Source organism: Lepisma saccharinum, chromosome 2, assembly GCF_977018435.1.
Source record: "Lepisma saccharinum chromosome 2, izLepSacc3.1, whole genome shotgun sequence".
NCBI classification, from domain to species: Eukaryota; Metazoa; Arthropoda; class Insecta; order Zygentoma; family Lepismatidae; genus Lepisma; species Lepisma saccharinum.
In genome coordinates this window covers 37,857,268-37,874,742 of record NC_139230.1, presented here as the reverse complement: position 1 = coordinate 37,874,742, position 17,475 = coordinate 37,857,268, and the positions used below count along the sequence as shown (strand labels likewise).

At 37.4% G+C, this 17,475-nt stretch overlaps 1 protein-coding gene across 1 annotated transcript in view; it reads right to left on the bottom strand.

Moving 5' to 3' along the window:
- Positions 1-7,293: 7,293 nt before the first annotated feature.
- Positions 7,294-17,475, bottom strand: part of LOC145984404 (metal cation symporter ZIP14-like) — a 34,214-nt gene continuing 24,032 nt past the window's right edge. The window contains exons 6-8 of the mRNA XM_083118066.1: positions 14,208-14,409; positions 10,314-10,498; positions 7,294-7,570 (exon numbers count right to left, since the gene is read on the bottom strand). Coding sequence (XP_082974192.1) covers positions 7,412-7,570; positions 10,314-10,498; positions 14,208-14,409 — 546 coding nt within the window. The 3' untranslated portion in view covers positions 7,294-7,411. The remainder of the gene's footprint in view (positions 7,571-10,313; positions 10,499-14,207; positions 14,410-17,475) is intronic.

Here is a 17,475-nt window from a genome sequence, read left to right as displayed (position 1 = left end):
TCCGTTTGGCCATCCCTAATTACGAGGCCTCAATTAATGACTATGCCAAATATGAAAGAAATCGGAGAGGCGTCCGGTATTGTAAAATCGTTCCCTTTTTTGTGTTCATTTCTGCATGTTTTATAGATGTGAAGCCAAAAATAGAATTATATGTACTCGTTGACTGGGGTGCGATGGGATATTTTGTCGCTTAAATGCTTTCGTTGTTAGGTTATGTGCGCTGCGCGGGTCAGGTTTAGGGCTCTTAGCATTAAAATAACGTCCCTAAAGCCTAAATGCTTTAAATGTTTGGTCTGAAGCAGAAAACTGTACCTATATCCTATCTACCGAACATGTCTCACTCGTTCATTTCGTCACTTTTTACATTGGTACTTCCTATTGTGCACCGGGAAACATTCTTTTAGGTGTTACTTTGCTTTTTTCACGAAAATAACTTCAATTTCTGACATTGACAGTTAATATTGTTTTTCGTATTTTCGCTTCCGTTTCGCTTCCGTAACACCATATGGTCGCGCACTTGGCTGAGCAGCTTGACTTGCGTAGTGGATATGCAGTGTTTCCAACCTTACTAACCGAAAAATGCCCCACACACCATTCACGCATAGCCCCAAAAACCATTCACGATAAGGTTAGGTTAGGCAAACATAGTTAAAATTTGGGGTTATAACCATTCACGAATAACCCCAAACATCATTCCCGCATAGCCCTCAAACCATTCACGGTAAGGTTAGGTTAGGCATACATAGTTTAAAAAAAAAAGGACGTCATTTTCTTGTAAAACAACGACGTGGTTGGAAACAGTGCCAGGAGATTACGTCATGAAACGTGTGCAACATCCGGTTCATTTAGAGAAAGTAAATGGAAAATGGCAATTGGGCGTCGGAGAGATATTTCTCTTAAAAAATACATGAATTCCCGGTCAAACAGATTCAACGATGAAAGAAAACACATCTACGAACCTTCAAAATGCTACAGAAACTCATTTCGGTAAGTAGTTAGTTTCTTCTGTAAAAATGTAGAAATCCGTTCGGCGTATAGGATACTGTTACCCAGAAAACCCCTTCGGGCCACTCATGAAAATCCGTAAAATCTTGTGGCGAGTCGACCGTAACGCCTGCTTGCGCAAGCTACATTTCAAATTGTAATTTATCCGGTAACTAGTACTTAGTGAAGCTTTTAACTGTGCTAATTAGTTTTTCCAAGCTTCGAACTTGCTTCCACCATAGTTTCTAGTATTCTAAAGCACTTCTATACTACAATACTACTATAAAACGTAATGAAAATTCATTAAACATTTCGATCCGTTACCCTTGCACGATCTTAAGTTCAGAAGTAAAGGATGATTCATTTCTCAAGACGAAATATGTATGCTTCTTGTGTTTTAAACTTGCGCATATAAAGTTACACTAGGAAAATATGCACTGCGCTGTGTAAACGGTTAAATGTCCTTATTGTGTAGTAAAGTAAAAGTAACCCGATAGTGTTGAAAGCAAAGTAACGATAACGCATTACTTTACGATGACGTAGTAATAACGTCGTTGCCTTATAATCAAGGGATCCTGGGTTGAACACCCGGCGAAGGCCCATATTGGTTCCTCCGATCCCACTTTAAACTGTATGCCCAGTCCCTACTAGCCTATCTGTGCATAAAGTGAACCTAAAAAAAACTTACCCAACAAATATTTTGTCTAAAAAATGACGTTGAAATCATGTGAATTGAAAGCGCAAGGTTCGTTGCAACTAACCCAATAGAGAAAGGCGACGCAAATGAACCGAAATAGAAGAAAGACAACGCAAGCAGTAGGCAAAAGGTTTGTTCCTCTAGTCTTCAGAAAGTCGTCCTTGGAAGGTATGCAAAGGTGTAGGATAGAAGCTTGTGAAGCGAGAGGCACTAGAGGGTGGAACGACGAGGGTAGGTGAAGTAAACAGAAGTCCAGTCACGGTGAAAGTTTTCTTCGGCGTGTTGATTTCGGGAGAAAGAAGTGTCCTTATTATGTTAATATAGATAATTAAAATAGCTTCAATGGGCGATAAGTAGGAGGGAACAGCCTGTTCCATGGAGGGACCGCCACCGCTCAGGTCAGAATTCAATGTAGGCACCGGCGGCATCCACCAGCTTCCTCAAACGAACGGGGTTGGTATCCACGGGCTTCTGTAGGAATTCCTTCGGGACGTTTGTGATAACATCCCGAATCCTTGCCTCCAATTGTTCCACAGTGCGGGGTTTTGTCTTGTACACTTCCTCCCAGTCACACACAAAAAAATCACAGGGCGTGAGGTCGGGCAGGCCATTCTTGAGGTCCTCGTCGTCCCAGCCTACGTCCCGGAAAATTGTGGTCCAATAAGGCCCGTACGGCAAGTGCAAAGTGTGGCGGCGCGCCGCCTTGCATGAAAACTAACTCACCAATCCAATGTTTCCGCAGAGAGATAGGATGAGCCTCGCAACATTGTCAGGTAGCGTTCGCATTCATGATGTCATGCAGAAAATATGGACATGTTGACCTACTACCATATCGGCTATCATATTGTGAAATTCATATGCACCTGTGTAATCCTATTCCATAATGTATATGTGTAGAAAGTTTCGTTGAGATTGCTTAAATATTACAAAAACTACAGCCAATTTTCAATGCCTAGTTACTTCTCACCAACCGTGTAGACAACAATTACGGTATATTATTCCGTAATAAAAACGAGCGCATGTTGTTCTTATGATGTTAGTTTTGCATATCCTCCAGTTTTAATGAGCAGTAAAGCTAATTTATTAACCCATTAATAACAATAGGTTGGTACGGACTAAATACCAAAATGTTGGCCATTTCAAACAAACTCCAATTTTCATAACTGAAAGCTGATAAAAGCTAACTTTTTTGTTTTTGCAAAATATAGTAGCTATAACAAAAGTGAGAATTAAGATACTACTAATAATCAACAAAGACAACTTCTGCCGGAATATTAATGGAAAACTTCACCCATCCTAGGTATCTGTCTTTCTAGTACTTGGGTTATTTTACGTCGATTTTTTCTCATTGGTTTATCGCGATATTGGCCAGGGTTTGAACCTGTAAACTGTGACTCTCTAAGCTTTCCGAATAAACTTTTGTTAATAAGTTTATATTATAGCAAGAATATATCATCAGACCTGGGATGGAATGGGTGATCCTTTCTAGAAATACCCAAATGTCAACCTCTCTTCCGCGTAGTACACCCTGGCTGACTGCATTATTGTATACTAACGAGGCTCTGGCATCTGGGCTCACAGCCAGCGTAAACTCCTGTTGGACTTGTGTGCTGTCCATTTGTGTTTGTGATTATCCTCTCATGCATTTCATCGTATCACCAGCCGAACCCTGTGACCGAGTGGTTTTCACATCGCGCTGCGACGCCAAGGTTCCCGGGTTCGAATCCCGCTCGGGCTTGGTTGTTTGTGAATGTCCATTCATCAATTTCATCATTTCATCACTCATTCCAATCTTCGCAAATTAGCCAAGAGGCACAAAACGCGAAGTAAAATAAACTAAATCAATCAATCAATCATCGTATCACCATTCATCTTCATCTTCGTGATAGCCAAAAGTGGCAGAAAAGCGAAGTAAAAATAAATAATCAATATCATCAGACCTCAACACATCAATAGGCTTTTCTTGCATCAAATACAGTCATATTTACTAGCCGAATAGGTAAAAAAAATACATACTTTTGCGCATCTTGTTCTTTTTCCGTTTCAAGCTATATTCAGTTAATTAAAAATGAGAATACATTATATTACAAATAAAGGTTTGACTGAAGATGACCGGACCCCTATCCGATTTTCTTCATATTTGGCATACTTACTAATTGAGGCCTGCTAATGACGAATCTGAAGTTAAAATTTGACGGAAACGTCTAGAAATTGCAAAATAATTGCGAACCATTGACGCTAGCCCCACGAACCATTGACGTGTGGTTAGGTTAGTTTCGGTTAGGTTAGACAAACATAGTTAAAATTTGGTGTCGTGGTAGTATCAGGAATATATATATATATATATATATATATATATATATATATATATATATATATATATATATATATATATATATATATTTGCTTGTGAAACAAGAAATTTCGCGGAAATCGACGGTTTCCATTCCGAAAATTGACGCCTTATTTTCGCTTAAGTTTACCATTTATTTTAAGCATGGTGATTGAATCAGTATCTCCTTGTTACATGTTTCTACAGACCAGACCATTGCCAGATTTTCCTTCCGGTCTGATTATTCTTCATTTGTTCTTGCTTTGTTCTATCTCTTCCGTCTGAGCATAAAGTGGACCGACCTAAAACAAACTTTGAACTCTTGAAGGTTCTCTTTCCGTTCCGAGATAATAGCCGTAAGAAATGAGTTATGCGTCCAGTTCTCACGGACACGTATGCTTTAAGTGCCGTGCAGGTCATTAAGCAGAGCCAAGTACTCGCTTATTTTCTTAACCCTTTTCCGTCAGACAAATGTGATCTCTCTGCGGTAGCTCTGTAACAGTATCGACGAACATGTAATTACGTACTGTTATTGTAAATCCTAGTTTAAGGACATGAAAACACTACACACAGGCTAATCATATATCATGTATAATTAGACGAGATGCCTCTTAAAAATATCCAGCAGGCGTCGTTGGTAAAGGCAGGTAAAAATTGTCGTTGTTACTTTTGTTTTTTGAAAATACACTGAAGTTTCCACAATTTACAACAACGGTCTTTTTCTCCTGACGTTACATATATCTCTCATTATAGCGCCAAAAGTCTTAAGTAAAACATGGATGTGTGTTTCTCCCAGTATCTTATGTCGTCAGTCACTGTCATCGCGATTAACCTAGAGAGGAAGAATAGAAAATTGAAAAGCGTAGAACTGTGAAAGACTAATCCAAAAGACTTAAAACCCTTTAAAGCACTTTGAGTACTGGGGATTCATTCGTGAGTGCAAAATTTCACTTGCAAAGGTGAAATTGGGCCACCAAGTAAGGTATCAGCCATACAAATTCACTCATCCGCTGCCTGTAGTGTGGTAACCGTGCGCAATAATAGCAGACGCTCTGTGTTGACATATTTCATAAAGATAATGAAAATCCGTGTCTGTAAAGGTAAAATTTAAATAACATAGTAACAGAATCCTAATATAGTTTAATATGAAAACCCCAGTTTCCCTGTGTAATCAAGGGGGGACCCGGGTTCGATACCCGGTGGAGGCACATAATGGTTCGGATCCCACTTTAAACTGTAGGTCCAGTCCCGATTAGCCTTACTGTGTATGAAGTGGACTTAAATCACCAAATCAACCAACCAACCCAGTTTCCCTGTGTGGAAAAATTGCTCATTAGTAAATGGTCCTTATTTGGATATTTTCACGTAACTGTCTTTAAATATGCTGGCTCCTGTATATTTTTATCAAACGTTCGACATTTTTTTTTTAAGCAGCAACATAAAACTCTGTAGCTAAGGAATGTGAGACACGTGTCTGGGGGGGGGGGGGGGTTGGAGCATGAGTTTTCATTTTTTGACGATTGGCATCAATAATGGAATGAAGTCGTATTTTTCAACATTTAAGATAGACTAGTACTTCCATTAGCAAACGAATGATATTACTGAAGTACCGGTAAGAAATTCTGAATTGGATGGTTTTACTTAGGGCGGGTTGGAAAAGGGAGAGGGGGCAAGGTAAACGGTGAGATAAATAACGTTTATATTTATGGCACCTTTAAATACGAGTTTGCAAAAAAGTGACAATATGGAAAAATGGTGCAAGATATCTGCATTCTCTTGCATTCTGATGCGTACTTTAATATACGTTTCTTGACCTACAATAGTTGGGTACAACTCATTTTTTTAATTTGTCTCGTAATTGAACTAAATAGAAGAAATATATGAAGGATAAAATGTAGTAATCAGGAAAACATATGTGCTTATATTTTGTTGATATCTAAATAGCTACATAATCATAATGTTTATTTCTCTCTACTGTAAGTACTTGTACAGTTATGAATACTTCTGGATTGCAACGATAATATTGAAAGTTAATGGGTATTTTACAATTCAGAAGTGTCCGTGACTGTAGCACCGCAAATATTTACGTTATCTTGCGCTTTGCCAAAAGAGTTGATTCTAGATACCTGGGTCATAAATTCAATGCATTCCCTATTCTCTTGGACTATGTGTGTATGTTGCTGCCTAGTTATTATATTTTGTGTAATGTAGTTGAGAGAGAACTATAATGAAAATACAGATAATTTATTGTAATACTTCATACATAAAGTTGTAGGACACATTAACCGTACTGTTTCGACCATTCTAGATTTAGGAGACTATGAACTAATTCAGATCTGATTTTTAAACATGACCAAAAAAAAACAACCAAAAGAAGTGCAACTTGAAGCACCAATCATAAAGAACTAAACAAATAATTAGGTAAATTAACCAAATTCAAATACATTTTTAATAAAAACAAATAAATTATCCAAGCCTATGAATATTATGAGTCACCATTTACTATTTCAGATGCCGTATACGGATCCACATTCTTTTATGCAGAACCGTCGTACACGAAGGTGTGTATGTTTCCCTTTGTCGAAAGTTAGATGTGTACAAACAACCATGTCACATTCGTATTTCTCTAGAGATGCGAAAACTGTGTCCAGTTAAACTACACACACGCAATTGCGATGCATGTATGACTTGTGAACTGAATGGGGAATCTAGGTTAACTGTGGAATTTGCTCATAAACGCAAAAATGTAAGAATAAAAAATACATTATCATTATGGTATATATTAGTATATGCTGTAAAAGTTTTACTGTACAACGAACTGTTCAAAATATATTTCTGTTTGCATGTATGGTATATATAACACAGGGTGTCACCGTACAACAACAAATATCCATAGCTCGTAGAGGACATCAAGGCCAAGAACACTTTTCTCAATAACGTTTTGCAGCCGGCCTTCGTGGTGACGTCCGGCCTGGGCATGTATGTTGGCGAGTGTCCATTCATCAATTTCATCATATCATCCCCATCTTCGCAAATTAGCCAAAAGTGGCACAAAAGCGAAGTAAAATAAAGCAAATCAATCAATCAATAAAGTTTTGCCTTGTTTCGACGCTACGAGCCCTTCATCCACTGCCTTTTCTATCCTGTATGTATACAACAGTGCGGCACGGATTCACAGTTGTCAGTGACATATATTTCATTAAGGAAACTTTTTTCACTTTGATGTCTTCTACACGCTGTAACAGTTTGTGGGTGTTGTACGACGACACCCTCTATAGTCTATAGTTTCAAAAATAAATTATTCATAAATTTACCATGTTACGGAGACACGGAAATGCTCTGATCAAGGCACTTTTTGACACAAACTTGTAAAAATCTCATCCACACAAGAGACAGACTTATCGATCGCTAAAATTTATCTCGTCATTGTATTGTGTTATGAGATAAACAGTGAACATGCCTGCTAGAATGCCAATGTTTTGCATCAATAACACAACCACACACGACTTCGCGTTCGTTTCCATCGCTTCATCCATCGCTCTCCTTAACTCTGGCATCTGGAAAATAAAGAGGTACATATTTATAGTGCCATTTTTAACACTACGAATTAAAATATAATTATTAAAGTCTCGGTACTCTACCGTATCCCCCCCCCCCTCGGTGCTACTCATTTTCTCAGTTTCTCTGAGACTGTTCTTTTCTGACCTATTATTTTTCTCGGAGTCATTCTCTTATCTTCCCATGACTAATTTTCTGTCTTCCCATGACTCATTCTCCTTCTTTCATTCTTCCTTCCTTTCTCTTTCTCCCTCTCTTTCTTTCTCTCTTTCTCTTTCTTCCCCCCTCTCTCTCGCTCCGACTATAAAGGGGTCCCCGGTTCGATACCCAGGGAAGGCTCACAGTGGTTCGCATCCCACTTTAAACTGAAGGTCCAGTTCCGATTGGCCTATCTGTGCGTGAGTGGATAAATATCAAGAACCCAGTTAACTCTCTCTCTCTCTGGCACATTCTCTTTCACTCTCTCTATATCTCTTTCTCTCTCTGACGTACACACTCTCTCCCTGAGTCATTCTCTCTCAGACACAGCTATTTTTCTCTCATTTTCCCTCTCTGACTCAATTCTCCATCCCTCACTCCGACCCATTCTCCTCTCTCCGACCCATTCTCCTCTCTCTGACGCATTTACCCCCTCTCTGACGCATTTCCCCCTCTCTCTGACGCATTACCCCCTCTCTTACGCATTCCCCCCTCTCTGACGCATTCCCCCCTCTCTGATGCATTTCCTCCCTCTCTCTGACGCATTCCCCCCTCTCTCTGACGCATTTCCCCCCTCTCTCTGACGCATTTCCCTCTCTCTCTGACTAATTTCCCCCCTCTCTCAGACTCATTCTCCATCCATCTTTATCACGAACTCCCTCCCTCTCTGACTCATCATCTCGTCTTTCTGCCAGAATATTCGATTTGAGCGGGACGGACACACACTGAACTGCATTAACTAACTCGATACCATAATGGCCAACATTTTCGCCATGTAATCAAGGGATCCCAGGTTTGATTCGTACCCACTTTAAGCTTTAGGTCCAGCCGCGTTAGCCCGTTTTAACATACAAGTGAACTTAGAAAGAAACTTTTGGTAAGGATGACTAAACATTGTATGATGAACGAAACAAATTTGTTTGTTTCCAAATTATTCGATGAAACCTAACAAAAGATAGATATTTTAACACCAATCTGATGAAAATTCTGCTAAGGCAGACCCCATTTAAAAATTTGGTTCGGAACTGCGGCGGAACTCAGTTGTAACACAAGTTAAAATGAGTATTTTTTTCCTGATGAAATTATGCATGAAAACAAGTAATTTAAAAAAAATACCTTTATTGATGTGATATATACCATGGCTCTATTGTTGACTTGTAGGTAAAAATTAGAGAAGGAGGAAACACTATATACAAATTTGCTATGGTTTGGAAAAAGCTACTCTCATGATGCGAATAATAGTTTTAGTCCAAATGTGTCTGCAACAACTATCGTATTGTATAGGAAAATCGGCTTAGTTTGGTCTGACTGTAAATTACACACGCACGCACACACACACACATACAGACACAAATATATATATAGGGTGTCGCTTACAAGGCTGATAAACTTTCCCATCACTAAGGCAAACCATTTTCCCTATTCTCTTTGAGACACCTATTCGGAAATATCAGTCCTCGAGAACATATTTATCCTGCATACGCAGCTATTCATAACTTCCACTGACATGAATTTTCTTCTGCTCTGGGGAAGATTCAAAGAATCCGGATCCCTCTAATACAGTTGCAAAGCACTAAAATTACATAGGTAAAATACTTGTGTACACTTCGTTTTACAACATGAAGTGTATTTATTTCAACCATACTTGCATTAATATAGAGATTCAGTTGAGATGAATCAGTGTTGTTTTGCCAGTAAGTACCGAAATTAAGGTGTAAGGTTACAACACTTTTTGCAGGTCACAAAAAGTACTGTACAACTATTCTTATTTACATGTTAGATACATTTTCTGATAAATAGTTTCTGAATTGTTCATAGCTGTGATATGCGTATATCACATAGTTGTTAGTCTCATAATCTACAAATTCTAAAAGAAGCTCCCCACAGTACCGCCCTGTCTGGGCACGTGCGTTCATTGTGAGTGTCCCTTCAGCAAACCTAATCTAATCATTACTTATCCTCATCGTCGCGATTAGCCATAATTAGCGACGCTAATTAACAAAACTACAAATAAAAAATGTGATGCATAATTTAAAATCTGAACTAAGAAATAATTGACGCCATTGTTTTGCTTTCAGCACTAAAGAACAGCGAATTGCATATGGCATTTAATTTGCGAGGCCTATCCAGAAATATGTTTGTAGATACGTGCCTGGTTATAGGAATCGAATCATGCTTCCAGACATGCCATCATAGTTTACTCCCATCTCTCAACTCATGTTTCATCATCCATATGTCCTATTTGGCGGTTCTACATTAAATATATAATTTGTAATTTTGTCTATAGGATTTCAAGCTTCAAAGGTCTCTTACACTGATTGGTTACACAGTCTGTTCGCGCATGGTTTGCTCTTTCTACAGTGTTAGACAAAAAGTCAGAGCCAACAGCTTGGTTACATGCATACAGCATAAAATGTTTTACAATAGCTAATAGAGTCGAAATGACACACCAATGATAAACAAAAGATTTCTTTCCTTGATGTCCTCTACACGTTGTGAAAGTTTGTCGGCGTTATATAGCGACAAAAAAAGTTGAGATCTTACCAAATCTGATAGAGATATATACAGGAAGAGACCTCCAGCGAAGGCGAATATGTAAATACTGGCATTTAATTCTCCGAGCACAATGCCCAATGCAAGACCAAGGAAAGCCGTACAGGCAGACAAAAAATTCATCAGCAAAGCTCGCTTCAGTGACATTCCAGACTTGATTAAAATGGCGAAGTCCCCTGAAAAGTAACACACATTAAAAGTTAAAACAAAAATATTAAAACATTTTCAAAATATGTTCAGAACATGTCTCTGGGAAGTTCCTAAACAATCAAAATTCTGAGAAAATATGTATTTTTCATGTTCATGTGTAACTTCAAGGGAATTTTGACAAGCTTTTTTTCACCAACGAAATCACAGAAAAACTGTTCACACACACACACATATTCCTGATAGTGTTTTATTTTCCAAATTAAACCAAACGTCCTGCATGAATAAAAGTAGGACTCTTCTAAGTCAAAGAAATTCAAGACCGAACGCAGGAAATTTACTTGTAAATACCGTACAATGACACTCTAGTATTAAGGATGGAAGAATCCTCCTGTAATAATAATAATAGAAAAGATCGAAAAGCTATGTAGGAAGAATAAAAACATTGTGGGAGATGAAATTCTCCCAATGCTCCCTCCACCTTTTAACATTTTCGGATACTGTCACAATATTGTGAAACCCAAGTTCGCTGTAATAGCAGTTCAAACAAACAAACGAAAGTAGGAACTTCGAAGAGCTAGATCATGTTCTATTTTCTTTTTCTTCTTTCTTAAGAAAGAAACAAGATATTGGAAATAATCGCTCGTCTCTTAGCAACGGTTTTGTGTGTTTCATAAGGGCATTAGACAACAAATAAGTCCTACCATTTTCTTCTTCCAGATTGGCGAAACAACTTTTCATTGGATTGACTTATAGGCAGGAAGAAAGCAAACTGCTGTTTGCTTTTCAGGCTGCGGTTGGGAAGCAATAGTAGGGATATAATGGCATTCTCGGTCTTCGATATATTTTTGCTATTCTGGCACACGAAAGATCGATTCTAGCTGAGGAATATCGATAGCGTTATTGCATTTTGTTTTCTTTAACATTTCCCCATCCATCCAGGAACAAAAATTGTATTCTTGTTAATGTGTTGAAATACTGTCTGTATTTCTACCGAAACCGTATTTCCGCAATTGATCTGTTTTGAAGCAAAAGTTTTCGCGATATTTAAATCATGTGGCTGTTAAAATTAAAGTGACATTTTCTTGTATTGAACATTGTTTACTTGTGTTCGCCTTGTAATCAAGGGGTCTCGGGCTCGATACCCGATGGAGGCGCACAGCGGTTGGGATTCGTCCCGATTAGCCTATCAATGGACCTAAAAACAAACTCAATTTTGAAAATGACATAGTGTAAATTTAAGTATTTAACAATCTGACCCTAGATTTAAACATGTGAGTATGCAAAATAAATAATCATTATTGGTTCAGACTTATTATAGGGTGTATAAAGTATCGTGAGTATGCAAAAAAATAATCACTATATGGCTCCGTAGAGCAACAATTTCAACATATCAAATACGGTACTTTTTAACGTTTTAAACTGAACTTTCAAATATATATTTCAAATTGGTTGGGGCATGTGCAGAAATTAAGGAAATACTTTGTTTCCACCGAAAACAAGATACTGCTTATACTTAGAAAGCAGCCTTGTCACTGTCCCAGACCCGATTCGTACAGAGACCAAGGAAGGGTCTTCTGTTCGCTGAACAAAATATACGTCGCACTTAGTTCAGTTGTATGTTTCCAGGAATGAAATCTCTGTGTAATAGTGTTGCGGAGGAATTTTGTACGTGAGATATGATCGGTAATGAGAGATGGGAAGTTTATGGCTTTTTCCTCAGCGGTCAACCATATATTTGTCTATTTTGTCCTCCATCCAATTTTTTAAAATACACCGTGTCCATAAATATACTGTCATACTTTAATGTGGTATTACGTCGCTTTGGATAATCGTATTTAAATGAAATTGGTGACATTTGAAAGAAAAACTCAAAATATTTTTGTGCATGTCAACAATGGACACCAATATCAGCAATGGACAACAATGAACGAGGTCAAACATAGAAACTGAAATAAATTCACTCCTGACAACAATGGACGATGCGGGTTCATTGTGGATATTTAGCAGGCAGGCAGGTTACATGTGAATGTTTTCCTTTAAAATTGTGTTGTTATTACAGAAGATTTAAGAACGTAGTTGGTGTGTTTTGGAATATCATTCCACGCAGAGTTTGGTGAAGGTTCAGTCTGACTTGACGGTCTGTGACTTTTTTTATGGGGTTACATAAAAGATTGTGTCTATGTACCCCCATTGCCTCAAAACCTGCAAGAACTGCAAATTCGCATCACTTCTGTAATCCAGTCCATCCCTATGGATATGTTGGAGCGTGTGTGGCATGAATGGGAATATCGCCTTGATGTCTGCAGGGCCACTCGTGGGGGCCACATTCAATGCCTATGAGTTGTAAAATAAAATATTTGAGTTTTTCTTTCAAATGTCACCAATTTCATTTAAATACGATTATCCAAAGCGACGTAATACCACTTTAAAGTATGACAGTATATTTATGGACACGCTGTATATTGTTTTAGAAAACCTGGGTAAAAGAGCGATTTCTTGCTGTGCGCACTATTCTTTCTGTGGGAACTAATCTCTAAACCTAATTCTAATTTCATTCCTTTTCTGAATATAAGCACGTGACGTAATCATTTTGAATATACTGTTAAGCTGTAAAGAAAAGAAAATCCCAAGTGAAGTCGACGAGCGATCTGATTTAGGAGCAAAGTATTTTCAAATTTTGTCTCTATCAAACGTAGAACATAAATATTTTTTGCATCTCAAGAACGGAAAAGCAAGAAAGACTGTAAAAAATAAATCCAACCTTGAATGAAATTCGAACTTGCGTTCTCTAGATAATTTTGCGAGATCGTTATCGCTTCAACTTCTTGGACGAATACTCCGTGGTAATATTTTAGCTTAAGAAGCAGGAACCTTGCACATTTGACTGAGCTACCTACTAGCATGCAATGTTAATTGGACGTTATCCATTGTTCTAGTGCTTTTACTTTTACTAGCACTACATTTCGAGAAAGCTCATCTCTTGTCTTCAGGTGAACAAATTTCTCTGGGGCTCCGTGGAGTAGTTTGTCGTAGGTTCGATTCCCACCACCGGTCAAAAGAAATTCCTTCACCTGAAGATAGGTACGTATTTAGAAATATATTTCGGATGGGTCCGAACAAAGTGTCTCATAAAAATAATAAATTATAATGGCATTTAATTAAAATAATATTAATTAACATATTAAATTAATTTCTATTGTATTGATTTTATTACATTAATGGGTAAAAAGTCGCCAATTTTGTTTATAAAAACAACTGTCCTGGCAAGGAGGTTAATGTCAAATAGATAGAGTTCAGTCAATAATAAAAAAGGATGTTAGATCCAGTTGACGAAATTCCTGGTTCCTATTTTATGCATAATATTATAAGCAGTAGTGTGCATAACTCTTCTTCAGTACTGTCATTCAAAGCAGTATGATCCCAATATAATCCTTGCCTTCTAATAAGTTCGGCGGAAATTAATAACCCTAATCAAGTTTATTTTTATTATTTTATTTTAGCAGTTGGTAAGTCTTTCGGGGGAACCGGACACTCTGGACCCCCCTAAATACGTTCTGGCCTGAAGACTAGTGAAAAGGTCCTCTCTCGAAACTTAGTGTTAGAAGAAGTATACTTATACAGGGACACTAACGAAAAAATTCCCACCTCGGAATCTCCCGTGTGATGATCCCTCACCGATTACGAAAACCCAAAATTACTTTTGTGAACTAAGAGGAACGTTTACTTTGTACATACCTAACTCATGAGGGAACTCCTCGCAAGCAATCGCAATGCTGATGCTCACTCCCGTCATGATGCTCTCCGTGAAGCCAGCGCCGATGGACATTCCGTCGATGAAATTGTGTAAGCCGTCACCAAATATGATCATCCAGGCAACAGTCGCAAGTGAGGCATTTTCCAATTCCTCCAAGTTTTTATGCTCGTGATTATGAGGTTTCTGTGGACAAGTAGACGAAAATATATAAACAGACTATACACATCTATAATTTTCAGCAAACTGTTACATTATTAGAATTTACCGTAAAATTTACAATATTTTACCGTTAACATTTAAGTCTGCCTGTTAATTTTCAAAAACATACGCGACTATTTTGTAAACGCATAAGCAATCGTGTCGTCATACATCTGTGCTGTGTCTAGAATGAGAAGTAAAACATGGTGTCGGTAACCGCTTGGAATATTAAACGCAGACACGCTTAGTGTGCAATGGGGAGCTGAAGGGGCTACAGCCTCACTAGAAATTTTGAGGAAATCAAAATTTTCAATTGAAAACAGTAAAGAACTCGAACGAAAGCAAAGTGGTAAACGCAACCCCACCTTAAAATGACCCCCGATATCCGTTTTTGTCTTTGAGCAACTTTTAAAACTAAGGTTATAAATGGTAATTACGAAATATTTTGTCTCTCCGGTCCCCCAGAACGCAGCTATATATTATTCACATTTGCAATCCCAGCTCCCTCCTAAAATAAGTCCTGCGCACGCTAGTGTACAGACACACACTCGTACACTTGTGTATTGGCCTATAGTAAAACATTGAGACGCATAAGAAAAACTTTCAAATTTACAATCGAATATTTTATCATGGATATAATAGATAATAATTAAAAATTGCAATTATGTGCAACATATATATTTAAAAAAGAAAAATTAAAAGTACATTAACTATAGTTAACTATGTAAAAAACGGTCATGGCAAATGCTTTAGCTTTCAGTCAACGTTTTGCAGCGTACAAACTATTTTATATTCAGTGTAGAGTGGTCTGACTGTGAGTGAATATCTCTGTTTCTTATTCCCAGAAATCATGAAATTTCTGCTTGACATACCAGAACATAAATGTTTGAAAGTTACTTGTAATAACGTTACAAGTAAAATTAACTTTTTTGAGCAGCGTTAATTGGAACTACTAACCTACTTTTGAAATGTGTAACTATAAACTCAGTGATATTTTCAGTGACGGTAACGACATTAACACTTACTTTTACAGTTTTTGTACGTTTCAACAGTAATGAGTTACGGTTTGCTAAAAACAATAGAAGTAAAATATTAATCTTCATATGGTCTACATTTGTTACGAGCAAATGTTTTGCATGACGTAATTTTTTCAAGTATAATGATTTCCTTTGAATTTCCTTAACTCTTCATTTTCGGATACTTGAAAATAAGGTTAATTATAATTTATGAAAATTAATGTTCTTAGATGTCTTTAGTAAAAGAATGAAAATACTCCTTTCAATTCTTGCAAGCAACATGTTTATCTAGTATAACGGTGCAAAAAAAAAAAAAAAAAATTGGGGAGGCAAAGAGGGAGGAAGGTGAATATTTTCTGCGGGACACTTTTAAGTGCCAAAAGTGAAATTGTTGGGAAATCGCATCGTTCCGCACATCAGCCCGTAAGAACGTTCACACTAGTCACCTCTTTACACGCCCTTTGAACTACTTATAGGGCTACCAGCCATTTTTCACGTTTACCACATTATAAATCATGGCACATTGCACAGTTTAACGTGGAAAACGGTGTTTGAATTATTGTGGCACTTACAGCGTATACCAATTTTAGTCTTCAGTTATATTTAATGTACCACAAATAACCATACAAAGAATGCATATTTGGGCTAAACGATCATTTGCTAATTAAGTTTTGCAGGGCCCCGCTGCAGAGTGGTTAGCACATCGCGCTACGACGCCAGGGCTCTCGGGTTCGAATCCCGGACTAGGCGTGGATGTTTGTGAGAGTCCATTCATCAATTTCATCATATCATCACTCATCCCTATCTTCGCAAATTAGCCAATAGTGGCAAAAAAGCGAAATAAAATAAAGCAAATCAATCAATCAAGCTAATGAAGTTTTTCTTGTTTTCGGGGTGGAGGTGGAGGCGTGCGGACAGACAGGAAACGTCAGATTAAAAGTAACTTAGTTTTTCGTTCAAATTACTGCTACTAGGTTACATTTCAAAATGGATAAGTGTGGCAGAGTTACTTTTAGAGTCAAATAAATGTGACTTTTAAAAGTAACTTTCCAAGGACTGTATATATATACTATTAAATTTAGTACAAGGAAACTCTCCATACAGTGTGGAAAACTAAAAAAAATATTCCGCTGATCGACAGACATAGTAATTTACTTTGTGTAATACACACATTCCTTGAAACACGTTGGAAATGTAATTTATCTTTGAATTTTGTTGATACAGTAGTTATGTGGCAAACTAGGTGAAGCAACTAGTTGCACATTTGAAGGGCTCTGGTGTAAAACATGGTGACATTTTGGCCATTTCTGCGTTCATTAAAAAAATAGCAATACTGTGGATAAATTGTTTTCGTGTTACGTTTACCAATTTCACAAAGCTTCACTAAGTCGAAAGCAAATTGTATGACATGGAAATTTCACTCGAAAATTGAAGGATGGCACATTTTACTTTGTAACTCAAAAATAACCATTCATTTCATAATGCTTCCTTACGTATCTATTTTGCACTTGCAGATTATCTTGACATCGTTTCAAATGGATGATTCCGTTGAAATTTTGGACGAGACACTTTAATTATGAATTTAAAAACTTAAATACTGCGCCGTGGTTCAGTAAATCAAATATTATACATATTAAATCACATGTCAAATACAATACTTGGTGCACGTTTTAAACTGCAACTTTCAATGCATATTTCGAATTGGGTAGGGCATGTAAGGAAATACATTATTCATATCCGTCGTAAACGGTCTATTTATGACACTTCGGGGTCAAAGAAATAATTACAAACGAGTAGAACCACATATCAATGGTGAATGAAAGATCAAGATTTCAGTACAAAAACTTGGCATATTTCGGGATCGACAGGAGCATATAAAGTGGCATATCAAAAGCCCTAAATTTGATATAAAAACTACAATTATTGCACAAAATTAACATCTCACTTTTAATAGCACATTTTATGTAGTTATCTAGATGATATGTTTATCCCTGTGTAAGGGAGTCCATTTTTGCTTCTCAAATATTACAGTAGA